This window comes from Euprymna scolopes, chromosome 1, assembly GCF_053919585.1.
Source record: "Euprymna scolopes isolate OS-2025 chromosome 1, ASM5391958v1, whole genome shotgun sequence".
Taxonomy (NCBI): Eukaryota; Metazoa; Mollusca; class Cephalopoda; order Sepiida; family Sepiolidae; genus Euprymna; species Euprymna scolopes.
Window position 1 is genome coordinate 152,965,592 of NC_136482.1, and position 14,660 is coordinate 152,980,251.

At 33.1% G+C, this 14,660-nt stretch overlaps 1 protein-coding gene across 1 annotated transcript in view; it reads left to right on the top strand.

The window, feature by feature from the left end:
- Window positions 1-11,896, top strand: part of LOC145276734 (peroxisomal trans-2-enoyl-CoA reductase-like) — a 64,421-nt gene extending 52,525 nt beyond the window's left edge. The window contains exons 7-8 of the mRNA XM_080127960.1: window positions 1,443-1,554; window positions 11,563-11,896. Of these exons, the coding sequence (XP_079984086.1) occupies window positions 1,443-1,554; window positions 11,563-11,663 (213 nt within the window). The 3' untranslated portion in view covers window positions 11,664-11,896. The remainder of the gene's footprint in view (window positions 1-1,442; window positions 1,555-11,562) is intronic.
- The last annotated feature ends 2,764 nt before the right edge of the window (window positions 11,897-14,660 follow it).

A 14,660-nucleotide genomic window follows, 5' to 3' on the forward strand; every position in this document is an offset into this window, starting at 1 on the left:
GTATCCACCGCACCCTTCCTAATCAGCCAATGAGCAGGCACTTACAGGACAAGGTTGACCCGTTCCTTTGTGTGTGCTATTTAGCATATATATCTAGTGTCTTGACCTGTTTTAAATCTAGGTTAAGTTTTTAAAATAAAATTTTTTTATGTTAGTTTATATATATATATAGTGTGATAGTTTATGTATATGCATGTTTAGTTATTTTTTATTTGTTTATTTTCTATTGTTAGTTTTAAAATTACTTTGTATCTCTATCCTAGAGTAAATTTTATCCTGTGAACACAGTTGTTTGCTATTTCTCTCCTACAGTTTAATAGATGTTGGGGTTCTTTAAAGTATAGGATAGCAAATTTTTCATGAAGGCATAATCTACATGGATCGTCCAGGTTTCTACATGTGTTTGCTTGTCTTACTGTTTTCCATTCGACTACTGGCAAACGTCCGCTTTCCTTGAGTTCCCAGTATTTGTTTGCTAAAGTTGTTTTCATACGGTGTTTTTTATTATTGAATGTACTTTTGTGGTCATAATATCGAGTTTTGAAATCTAAGGAAGTCATACCTACGTAATATCTCTTGTTATTCGGGTTTTCTTTTGCAAAGATTGTGGCCTGGTAAATTATGCTTTTGGTTAGACATTTATTTTGAAGTGGGCAAAGTGCGGTATCTACAGTTGTATTTAACTTGTTCATTATTAGTATTTTTATTTTTATTTCTAGTATGTTTGTTGTTGTCCGGAGTTGGTTTATTATTATTCTTATTATTATTTCTACTAGTTACATATGTGTCTTTTGTGTTAGTTTTATTTTTGTCATGGTGTCCACTTTTTTAATTGTTTATTTTGTTGTTGTGTTCATTGCTTTTATTTAATATTTTGTTATTATATACGAGGAGGAGTCTTTTTTTTTTTTTTTTTTTTTGCGTCACCATTTTTGCTAGTCCTCGAACTTCCGTTCGGATGATAAAGACCTCGTCAAACATGTCACGTCTTTTTTTTTTTTTTTTTTTTTTCCTGCCTGCCTACCACCACTTTTTCTTTTTTTTTTTTCTCTCCACCCAAACTGCCTACTGTTCTTTAGCCCCCCCTTCAACTACTACCAATTTACTTTTTTTAACCCCCCCCTCCCGTTTCCCTCTGGGGGTTCCTTATTTGACCTAAGCAATGCTGGGGAACCCCATGACCATTTTTTTATTTTAACACCACTCTTCACCCCCCCCCTTCCCTGGTGGTCCTTAATACTCCTCTACACACTCAGTCAACGCCGAATACCCCTGCTAGTTATAAATAACACTGTAAGGCAGGGTAAATACCCTAACCAGAGTCCGGAAATACATTGTATTCCACATTGTAACCTGAAAAAAAAAAAAAACGTATCCTAGGGCCACCGTATCCCGGGGTTCGACTGTATATATTAAATTGTTTTATTGTTTTTATTTGTCAGGTGTCAGCAGCTGTTAGTTTCTTGCTGTCACCAGCTGCAGCATTCATCACAGGTGAAACAATCAAAGTTGATGGAGCGTCTAGTTTATACACCGCAATGTACCAAGTGCCTGGTAAGTCTGATAAGCAAATAAATTATTGGCATGCTAAAATCATTGCTATTCATTCTCTTTTCGTATTAGATGGCTTTAAGTCATTTCACTTCCAAACTAACTTATTTCTGGCAAGCTGTTTATCTATTCATTTTTTTCTTTTCATTTCTATCACTTCCCCTCGTGTTTTTCTTGGCCTTCCTCTGCAAACCAAACCTTCTACCTCAACTGTTCTACATCTATTGACTGAAAAACTCTCATCTATTCTTTCAACTAATGATGTATGAAAGTGAAACCTGGCCAGTGAGGCTTGATTGGTTGGTTATTTTTGTTTTACGGCATATCAACCCTTTTCAGCTTATTTAATGCACAATCCAATTATTTTGAAGAAAAATCTTTTAATAGATTATATATTTTTTTTTTCAAGTCGGTTACTATTTAACCCATAGTTGGGACCCTAACAGGTACTACCACTCCAGATCAGAGTGGACCTGGGAGCAATGGCCATTAAAGGGTGGCTCCACCATCAGAGTCTACTCTTCTGCACACATTTCCCTATACTGCTGCAGATTTAATCTTCCTCTGAGGTCTTCAGAACTAAGCCTTTCTTTAAGCCTCACATGGTTCATCCTTCGTACCATTCTCACATTGTTTCCCTCCATGCAACGCATGTCATCAACCGTCACTGGTCCTGGATATGACCTTAAACTATATCCGATGGTGAGGCCCTAGCTTGCAGGCTTTAGGGAGTGTGGAGCCACCCTTTAATTGCCATTGCTCCCAGGTCCACTCTGATCAGGAGTGGTAGTACCTGTTAGGATCCCAACTATGGGTTAAATAGTAACCGACTTGAAAAAAAAAATATATAATCTATTGAAAAAGAAAATATATATAATCTATTAAAAGATTTTTCTTCAAAATAATTGGATTGTGCTGAAAAGGGTTGATATGCTGTAAAACAAAAATAACCAACCAATCAAGCCTCACTGGCCAGGTTTCACTTTCATACATCATCTGTGTAAGATGTCTGGTATTTTTATCAGATGTTAACCTTTTTTTTTAATGTTTTTTCAATTTTCACCCCAAACAAGGCACAGTGCCACTTTGAAGTAGGGGCTACTATCAGGGACATAAGTTGCAGGGGTATTATGAAGGGAGATGAGCAGCAAGATGTTTGTTCACATTACACTTGAACTTCTGCATTTCAGTACAGTTGGGAAAGCAAAATCCCGGAAGGGAGTTCCAAAGTCTAGCAGTTCTGGGGAAGAAACTATTAGAGTAAAAGGCCTTCTTACACCTAGGGATCTCTACTGTGAAGGGGTGGGATTTAGCTGCTTGTCGGGTTTGTCGGGGATATTCACGTCCAGCGGGTACAAGTGCGTGTAATTCGCCAGAGAATTCACCATTAACGCACTTGTAGAACAGACAGAGGGATGCAATATTTCATCGATGGGACAGAGGCTGAAGCCTAGATGACAGTTCAGGACCTATCAGGTTTGCGACTCTCTTTTGCACCCTGTCAAGGAGTGAGAGACAAGTAGCGGATGCACCAGCCCAAACGGGACAACAGTACTCCATACATGGGCGAATGGTGGCTTTGTAGAGGTACAGGATACTTTCAGGCGTAAGTTGTTTTCTAGCATGGTAGAGGGAGCCTACTTTCTTCGCAGCAGCCTTGGCAATGCTCTCAATATATTTATTCCAGTTCATATTCCCTGTAAACGTTTTAATACATAAATGATCGGTACAAGTGTCAAAAGAAATGACTGTGTAGTTTGTTTACCACACATTGTTGAGTGATGTCTTGTGTTTACACTTTCTTTATGCCCTGAACTCCATATTACTATTTTTATTATCGTTTTAATTTTTGAAATATAGTCAAACCTTGTCCGTTATAGTAAAGATTGCCTGCTCTTTAGGACTTCTGGTTTTGACTGTTGACTGAATAATTATATATGGTCCAGTGGATAAGAAAGATATTTTTTTAACATGGGGTATAGAGGGGGGGATCTGCTTGCTTGTTATCTGAGAGGAAGATAATAATTAATCAGAAGGGACCATATCTTGTTTGTCACTGTTGTCCCATACAAACTTGCATGCTATATAATACTATTGGTGTTCCCATAATCATTTGCAATAGAAATTGTTTTGGCATAGAATAATCCAAAACAGGATTGATACTTCATAAAGTCGTTTTTTATTTATTGCAAGCAATTTTTTTTCTAATGCAATCCTGGATTTTTTTAGATGAGGTATGAAATGTTTGTGTTGTTTTAACAATTATTCTCATCTTATGATTCAATTTTTAACTGAATCCTTAATTGTCACTATTAGTGAATAAATGTTTTATGAAACCGTGGGTAGACATCCCACGCGTATTTTCATTTAAAAAAACAAAAAAACACAGTGTAAAGGAGGCGACTCTAAGAAAAATAAAATAGTTTTTATTGGGGGATTTCTTACATGGGGGAAAATAAGAAAAAAAAAAAGTAACAAAAAAAATACGGCCAACCTAAGGGAGATAATTCCTCAATCCCCTCTTTTTTTTTTCTTAGAGTCGCCTCCCTTACACTGTGGGATATTTATCCACAGTTTTGTAAAACATTCGGGCCAAGATCAAAGTGTAGTATTTGTTCTGATACTACACTTCAATTTTTTGTCCTCGGTTAGTGGAGGGGAAGTCTTTCACGACTGAGACAATTTTTATTTTTGTTCCTTCCCCGCACATTAAAAACCGACCTTGGTGTCTAACTCTGCCCTCATAGGGGAGCCAAGTAAATAGGAACATTTTTTTTTTTCACTAATATTGACATAAATCACTCATAGTGACCCCTGAAAATTGACCCTTTTTTTTTTTTTTTTAATAATTTATAATTCACGGACACACTTCACGGTCTGATTTTAATAATTTATAATTCACGGACACACTTCACGGTCTGATTTCTTGCAATATAGAGTTACTCCTTTTCCTTATATATTATTCCTTAATTGGAATTCATTTTTGAGATGAGCATTATATATATCAATTTATTTTTATTTCGGACTACTAGTCTCATCTTTATTAGTTGTTGTTTTTCATCTTTTATTGGATTGTTTATTCACAACGTTTCGGCCAACTAATTCCTCTGGCCTTCGTCAGGTGGTAACCGCGACGGATAGGAACTTTGAATCTCCTAACTGCATTCTCAGCCATCACTGCCATCCGTAGTTGTTGTCGTCTCACCACATTTTGGCCAATTAACCTCTGGCATGCTTTGGGTGGGATTGAAACCGCTGTCTTCAGACAATGTTCATCTGGAACTGTAGAGATTCAACGTCTCTATCAACTGTGCCACGAAGTTCCTATCCGTCGCGGTTACCACCTGACGAAGGCCAGAGGAATTAGTTGGCTGAAACGTTGTGAATAAACAATCCTTTTCCTTAGTTGAAAAAGATTTGTAATTTTACATCCGGCAAAGTTTGTAGGTTTCGATGACCGAAACGTTGTGTCAACAACACCCAAGATAATAATAATTGTCCAAACAATCAAAACAATACAAATTTTTTTCTCCATGCATTTTTGACACAAAATATTGATATTATGCACTTTTGGTCATTTCTTATTTTAAGCACGTTTCAACTTTTATTAAATTATACATAAAATTTGTTTCATGCTGTTTTCTTAAACAAATTCAGAAACATGTACTTATATATATTCTTATAATCATAAGAATATATATATTATTGAGGTATGTATTTGTTAAATAGTACTTCGAATTGTAATAAATATTAAGCTCAATGAAATCTTCACTTTCAGAGCATGTATATCATAAGTTGTCATTCCAAAACCAGATTCATTTAATTCACACTCATTCATTTTTTTATGAAGTACATCTTACACATGTTCCGTGGAATTGCAGACGATTACTAGACAACTCATCAGAGATACATGTATGTTCCTCAAAAGACTATTGGAAATTTTATATAGGATGAAAAAGGATTTGATGAAGAAAAAAGGAAATAAATACTCATAGTCTGCAAAAACATAAAATGGAAAAAAAACTTATTTTATTATTTTATAGTGTTTTTTTTGGGGGGGGGGCTATTAAACAGCTTTTTGTGGAACATACATTTGTCTCTGATGAGTTGTTAGTGATCTTCCATTATTCAACAAAACGGGTGTAAGACGTTCTTCATAAAAATATGAATAAAAACTTATGTGTATGATTTCACATCTTTTGGTTTTGGAATTATAACTAATGATATATATATATATATATATATATATATATATATATATATATATATATATATATATATATATATATAACTGCTTCATTTAGTCACATAAAATTAATATACGAAAGTATAGATTTATGCATAAACTTTAAGTATTTACTTCAAAAGTGCTCAATACGTAGGTAGAGCTAGTTATTAATTTATAAAATATATATGGCGATTAAGCTACACTAAATATTCTGCGTTTCATCAACTATAGGATTCGTCAGGCTTATACGCATAAGCCTGACGAATCCTATAGTGGATGAAACGCAGAATATTCAGTGTAGCTAATCACCATATATATATATATATATATATATATATATATATATATATATATATATATATGTATATGTATTAGATATAATTAAGTGGGCAAAAAAGACGTTTTTTAACATGAGGGGATGAGGGGGATCTGCTTGCTTGTTATCTCAGAAGAAGATAATAATTAATCAGAAGGGACCCTATCTTGTTTGTCACCGTCGTCCCATACAAACTTGCAGTTATGCATGTTATATATTATTGGTGTTCACATAATAATATGCAATCATTTGCAGCAGAAATTGTTTTTGCATAGAATAATCCAAAACTATGCATATATATATATATATATATATATATATATACACACGTTTTATTTTTTATTGCCATATCTTTCTGTTAAGTTACATTATTGTTTCGGCTACACGGCCGTTTTTTTTGCCGTCTGTAGCATCCTCGGTAATAAAAAATAAAACGCATATTTGCTCTACAACAGTATTGAGCACTTTCTTCAGTTTTTATTAATTACCATCTCCACTATATATATATATATATATATATATATATAATGTTTCTGAATTTGTTTAAAAAATAAACCATGAAACAAATTTAGAACATTTCTTGAATTTATATATTTTTAGCTCTAGAGAAACCAGTAGTCAAAAGCAGTAAACAGTGTAAATGTTTATCATAACCTCATTGTTTTTCCTGTTTATGGATATTCGCTGTAAACACCGACTCCATTATCTTGTAGTAAAAACAAAGCCTAAAACAAAATTAATATCAATTGGATTGCTCGGGGCTCTACGTTGTGAGTAAAAGAGTCACATTTGCGAGTGATTTTTCAAAATGGCAACTAGAAATAATGAAACGCTTATCTTTTGCCGATTGTATTTCTTTCACCGACAATCTTCCAAAGCTCACTACTGAGTGAAAAATATTTTTGCAACTTTTTTTTTATTTATAAAACGAACAAAGTTAAATTATTTAAACAATAAAAGTTTAATAGAACAATATACTCTTTTTTTTTTTTTTAACGAAGGCTGTTTAAAAAAATATCTGAATAAATTAGAATGTTTATACCTTCAAGTATCAACATAAAATTTGTTGTATATTTAGAATTACACTTATTAAAAAATATACAGAAAAATCTTTGTGATGTACATACTCGTCACAGAACGAAGATGTCGTATTCTAAAAATCATGTGGATTTGGCTAGTAAATGAAAATATTTAGTTGTTGAATGTCAACTAAATATAAATTTGTCCGTAGAGCCCTGTTGCTTGTAAAATTTTACTTGAGTTTGATCTTGGTTCAGTACTTTTTTTTTTTTTTTTTTATTGTATTCTTGAAGAGAAATACTACATTTAATTTTATAGAATGTGAATTAATAAATACAAAATCCCCCAAGGAGCTGAGACTAGAAAATCCAAATAAATTTAGAAACATTAAAATCAACCAAGTGACCTTTTCTTTTTTTTTTTACTCTCACATTATGATATCGTCTAAAAATAAACTTGTCGTCCTTGACAACACCTTGCCACTATTAACCTCTGTTGAAATAATTGTAATTTTTTGTCCCCTCCCACTCCTCGTCGTTAAAATAATAACCTATAAATCATTTTTGAAAAACCGTTCCTCCCTTTTTTCTTGTTTTGTTTGATTACATAAAGTTCACTGGAGCAGAAGATGAAAAACGTCGCTCCCAACAAAAATGCAGCCTAAAAATAGAACACTGAAATGTTTTTTCTGTCATGGTTGAACAAATACTTGCAGTGAATATAATCACATAATAACATTACAAGCCAAAGTAAAAAAAATAAAAATAAAAAAATTGTTTACAAAAAATAAAAAATGCAGACAGATTCATTCTTAAGTTGCATGCAAATAATTGATGAATTTAATGTTGGCAGATCAAAGAAAATCTTTTTTTAATAACTCAGAATTCTTGTCCATCCAACCCCAATTTTAAACACATATCCAAGGTTGTCGTCACAATCGAACCACCAATGTTTTAGGGTTTACTCTATTCAATTATGCAATAATGCTACCAGGAAAGTTTAACTGTAAATTTTAAAAATATGAACTTTTATTTATCTACTATATTAATAAAGTGAAGTTTTTTTTCCCTTTCTCCAAACACAAATCATAAGATTATAAACACAGGTACTACACATCATTCTGATATGGTCACTCTTCCTGCAATAACTGATGCATGTTTCTAGAAATTATTAATCAGTTTCATTCCGCTTCCTAATTTCCTATGCTATTTCTGATACAACTCTCTTAAACATGCCATACTTCTAAGCGGTAGGAGTAGATTTCACTCTTTGAATAAAATCTACTGACACTCTCTTATTAGTTACCGGGAATTGTGCTTCATTAGAGCCATTCTTCAGTGTAATGCAATTACTTTTCACCCATTATGCCTACTCTAAGTAAATACGCACTGCTCCCTTAGGCTTCCATTCTTACTTTCCAGGCAGTTTGAGTGGATGTTCACAGACCTTTAATAGAATATGGGAATATATTTGTTGAACGGTTACAAAACATTGCATCAGATGATACTCCATCCCATTAAAACAATTGCATACAAAAATATCACATATTTCAGTTTTAAATAACTTAAGGATGACAGACAAAAACTAAATAACAAAAATAACAAAAATGTTGCTCACATGTTTTACCAATAACCAAGTCTATTAGGAAAATCAAACTTTTTTTTTTTTTTTTTAAATAAGAAATCATTACTTATCTTGAGGATAAGAGTTAATGAGTTTGTCTGGTTGACAATGAGGCAACATCTTGATGATTGAATTTGGGCAGAATTAGATTATTTAAGAGAACAACTCAAGAATTTGTTCACATTGGACTTAAAAACAACTATATATTCAGTTGGGAAGCAGTCTTGTGATATTGCATTTCACAAGCGAGTTGTCCTAGGAAAGAAACTCTGCTCATGGAATCTCCATTTTAGTTTTAGGTATACAGAGGGAGAAAAGGAAATTATTAATAGCGGTTGTAGCTAGACGAATTAAAAAGTTGTTTTTCTACTGTTGAGATTCTCTTATCAGAATTAATCCCATTATCCAATTTGACATGCAAATAAGAATAGAAATGGAGCGTGGATTTACTTTCGGCAGCCTCGTAACTGTCACTTCTGCCAAGCACAATGGTTTTTATGGAACCTTAATTCCAGCCACCATTTCTTTGAGATTAGCATTTCCTCCTCTACCATTTGGAAATTAACCTTTCTCTTCTATTCTTGTTCTCTTTTCTTTCTTCTTCTGGATCTCTTTTCTTTTTTTTCTCTCTTAATCTATATATCTTATTAATTCTCCTTCCCTTTCTCTCTCTCTCGCTCTCTCTCTCTCTCCCTTGTGAGGGCTTTTTATCTCTTTCTTTCTCTCAACAAACAATTCAACTATCTACCTCTCTGAGTGGGCTCCCTGTCTTGATACAAGCCACATTGCTTACAGCGATATTTCCATAGCCATCAAGCTAGACCTTGTGGCACCAAATGTCCACTTTACCTCATTGAGAAATTACTTTTTTTTCTGCAATGCTTCAATAAAAACACATTCTATCATTTCTCCAAAATCTGGGCTCTCTTAAACACCCCACATAATCCTTAGCCCATAAGCAAGGTAATTTGGTACTGCCCCGGCACATGCAACAGTATTACAAATAAGGTGGTAATGAAACAAGATAGAGAGGAAAAGAATGGTTATACAATATGATAAAACATAGGCACATCTCTTACATCAATGGGTTGATATGACATCTGTTACATCTGCTTGACAGATCTTCTCTTTGAGTTTCTGACATCATTAGCAGCAGATTTTTTATCATCATTAATTCTCTCTGAGAATTAATTATCTGGGCTGGGACCAGAATTGAACGCTGCATTAAATAAGTTTACAACACCTGTTCTTATGAATATATATTCTTTTATTTTCACATTTAAGAAGGAGCATTTTTAAGAACTTGAGTTGAAGCAAGTGACCTGTTGCCAAGGGGTTTCTGATTTGAACTGAATTACAAATTTTCCCTCATCATAAAAATGAGAGAAAAGGTGGAATATATAGATACATATTAAAAACAAAGAGACTAAAATATTGTCATTGTTTTAATAAATCTTGGCTTCAGCCAAGTAGATCTTTCCCGATTGCTTTCATATGATTGATATTATTACAGATAATTAGAACAATTGAAATGGATTTTTTTTTAACCCAACACGGTATTCAGATCTCAAAATATATAAAGAAATAAACATTGATTAATTTAACTTTAGTATAATATACATATAATTTATTATTATTGTTGCTGTTATAACTTATTCTATAATATAACCCTAACCCTCTCTCATCCGAGGGCCGGGCCGCATCCGTCGCTATCCTGGTTCACAGGAGCATACTTGGGATGTACTTCTGGCCGTGTTCGTCGCTCCCAGCTCACAGGACCATAGATGCAACCCAGCAGGGCTACATTCTTACTTGTCTAGTGGTGGACCCCTCAAGGGTGACCAGACTCTCACTGGTCACTGGAAAATATCTTCTGCTGCTCAGGGCACGCGAAATGTGCATGATCCTAAGTCCGTGTGGCAACATTGTTGATTTCGGCCGTCACTCTGGCTTCGTGCTGGATCCAGTCTATCTCTTTCATCATCTGGCATCAGGGCGTACCTGAAATAAACTGTATCTTCATTCAGGCTGGCAAATCGAGAAACAAGGAAAACTCTGGGACATTTTTATATAACGAAACAAAATAATTATTCATAAATCGTTTTACACTTGTTTAGTCAAGTTCTTTGATTCAAGCTTCATGATGCAGGTTGCATACTTAAGTTCCACTAATCAATTTCCCAGCTAAGAACAAGAGCTTTTCAACTTAGCTCTGATGAGGGTTTCGCCCCCCCCCCCCCCAGTCAAAAGGACTCTGGACTCTAACTCCAAAAAGTCAATCGTTTTTATCAAATCAGAAATTCCTCCCTCTACCTTTTTGGAGTTATTCTTCTCTTTTCCATTATCTTATTCTTTTCTTTCTCTCGTGAACTCATTATTTTATTCTTTTCATTTTCTATTTCTTTTCTCTCTTCTTCGTCTTTCATGACCATATCTCTCCCCAGGTTCAATTTATCCATTTATCCGTCCAACCAACCCATCACTGGCTGGTGATCTGGCAGTTAAACACAACAGGTAGACCCAAACGACAACACCTCCCAGACACCAGAGCAGACCTCCTGAACCCAAGTCATTGTACCTTTCAACAGAACATTGTTTCTTTAATAATTTGTATTGTTGTTCTAACCTAAACCAGGAAACGACCCTGTATTGCTTTTTCTGCCAACTCGAGAATTTCATTATCATATTTATTTATTTATTTATTTATTTCCCATCTTCTCTTCCTCTATTTGAAAAGCAAGATCATCTGGTGTTGCCAGGGATCTCGTCATAATTCGAATGACTGCTATTTTTGTCTTCTAATTACTGTTTTGTCTTTTTTTAGACCATGCCAAGATGCCTGCATACTCTTGGAGTGATGAAGTTGAAGATGACGATCTTTTTGATGAACCTCATTCTACAAATCTACCAAAATCTAAACTTTAAAACTCATGTCAAATAAGTCTTTGCGATATAGGGAATAAGAAAAAAGAAAAAAAAAAGTGTTATTTAACAAAAAAGTGTTATTTAACAAAAAAGAAAAAAGTGTTATTTAACAAAAAAAAAGTGTTATTTAACAAAAAAAAAGTGTTATTTAACAAAAAAAAAGTGTTATTTAACAAAAAAAAGTGTTATTTAACAAAAAAAAAAAGTGTTATTTAACAAAAAAAAAAAATAAATCATTAGGATCTCTAATCATCGAAAGTCGCTCAAATTGAAAATTTCTTTATAATTTTTGTCATACTCCCCCCAGGGACCTCAAATCACATTAAAACCAAAAGAAATATTCACTGGGGATTAGTGGTGGTGGGACGATTAATCGAAATCAGAAAAATTTGAACCTAATTTTCAATTTCAGAAGCGATGAACAACTTCTAATAAATAAATTGGTGTTTGTTTCATTTTTTTTTTTTTTGTCAAGAAAACAAAATTCTTGACAAAAAAAAAAAAAAATGAAACAAACACCAATTTATTTATTAGAAGTTGTTCATTTACAACAGAAAACTAAGAGCCACTGAATGGGTTATAAATCCCATTCCCATATTAAACATTGATTCTCAGACTCTAATTTATTTCTTTTTATTAGTCAATTACAGTAAACAAAGTAAACATTCCAGAGTTAATTTTAGTGTTAGGACGATTAATCGGAATCGGAAAAATCGACAAATTTGGGGGAATCGGTATCAGAAACAAAAAAATTGGTGCCTATTTTCCAATGCCAAAACGATTCTTTTAATTGTATTTTTTTATTTGATTTTATTTAAAGCAAAATCTTCCATTGCTAGTAGTAATGATAAAATAATAAATATTTATTGATTTTAAACCACCAGTGAAGCTAAAATTGATAGATTATCCCCCACAAGTATATTTTTATGTTTAAGAAAATATTTGCACATTTAACATGTGTGTTCTTACAGTTATTAGAGAAAAAAAATACAACTATATAGCTAAATATTTATAGATTTATATAGAATCAGAATTGGTAATTGTATTGGAATCGGGGGGAAAAATATTGAAATCGTCGCATCACTAGTTAATTTGCTTATTCCCTTTTATAAACCTTTTTACATCTATTCGCTAGACATCTATATGTCTCCTATTAGAGAGTTCATACTTGATTATTAAAAGATTTAAAATGTGCTAGACAAGGATTTCCTATTTTGTTGGTGCCGGCTGGAAATTGTTGTTTCTCATTGACTTCTTCTGAAATAATTAATGTTTTATGGCACTTCTTCTCTTTAGCCACAAGTAAAAAAATATAGATAAAAATCTCACAATGAGTTTATCATAAGCTCTACTATTATATAAAAGTCACTGTGTGTGTGTGTGTGTGAATGCATGTGAGTTCCTTCCTTATAGGTTCCAAAACGACTGACCCTACCTTTTACAGATTTCACATAAAGGTAATTTATATGTCTGGCAATGTTCTTAGATATGTTTTGTACAGAAATTTGTTCAATAAGTATCGAAAATCGAAAAAAAATCCGATCCTAAAAATAGTCTTTCTTTCTCATAGATAAAAAAGAATTTTTACAGGGGAATATTTTAGGTTGCACCTACCTGCAAGGGAGATAATAAAATCTCAACAAATAATTTCTTCTTAGAAAAAAACAAATTTGACATCTGGAAACATAGATCGAATGATCCCGTGTTCAAGCGCAGGTGTACCACACCATTTTATTTTAATTTTTTTTCCTTTAAATTAATTCAATATAGGATAAAAGAAGAGGTACCATTTAAAATTGCCACAAATCATTTCTTTGTTTGCATATTTGAAACTTAAGCATTAATCAAAAGTCAGTTTTCCGGGGCATTTATCATCAAGCCCAAATATCGGCTAACGTGATATTGTAAGCAAACACAGAATTTGATGAATGACATCATTATTATTAGGGGGTGGGGGGCGAATTAGTTCACCGGGCAAATTATTCCTCGTAATATATAATAATCAATAAAGTATTGATTCTATAATAATAGCAACTGAGCAAAGCCGGGCGTCCAGCTAGTCTTGGGTAAAATACATTTTTAGAATTTTTCTGAATTAAAAATGAAATTATATCTACATTTAAACGTATACACACCTCTAAAAAAGAAGAATAAGATTAGGACATTTGTTACTGTAATTAATATAACAAAAAAAGAGATGAAAAAAATATGCAATAAATAAATGTTACCAAAAACAACCTTCCTGGATGAGTTTATTTGTGTTTAAACTTATTTTAAAGTGTGTTTTTAGTTCAAAGCAAACAAGCCTCCACTTGGTTGAGTTAGAATAAAAAATGGCTGCCCTATAAGCCCTGCTCAAGAACCCTTGATAACCACCTAAAATCGGAAATTAAACAAACACTGGTAGAACCACATAAAATAAATGTCAACAATCAAGTGAAAATGTTCTACCAGTATTTTGTTTATTTTTTGATTTTCCAGTGATTAGACAAGATTAAAAAATTAGAATCGGCCAGAAATGATTATCATTTTATGTTAAATTTATGTGTTGAACTGATTTCTTACTCGAAATTCTAAAATGTTTTTTTTTCTTTCTGTTACATCTATATATATAAAAGGCAAAATGTGTGTTTGTTTGTATCCCTCGCAAAAATTTTCAAAACACACAATGGATCCTGATCAGATCGGTATCGTTTTGAAGCTCGATGTCTTGGACGACAAATATCGAAAAATTGGCCCAAAGATTCATTCCTTAACTGTCAACTGGGCAGTTTTGGAGAAGGAAGAGTCACTTTTTTGCCAACATTTTTGTAAAGTCATCATACGCGCTTGCAATGACTAGCCTTAATTTGAACGGCATCAAAGTCTTATGTCATGGTGGCCGCGGGGGTTAAGCGGTTGGCTTTTTTCACCTTCTCTTCCTCCTTTGCATTACAGGGTCATGCCTGCCTGCCTACTCTTTTTTTTTAATTTTATTTTATTTTATTTATTTATTTA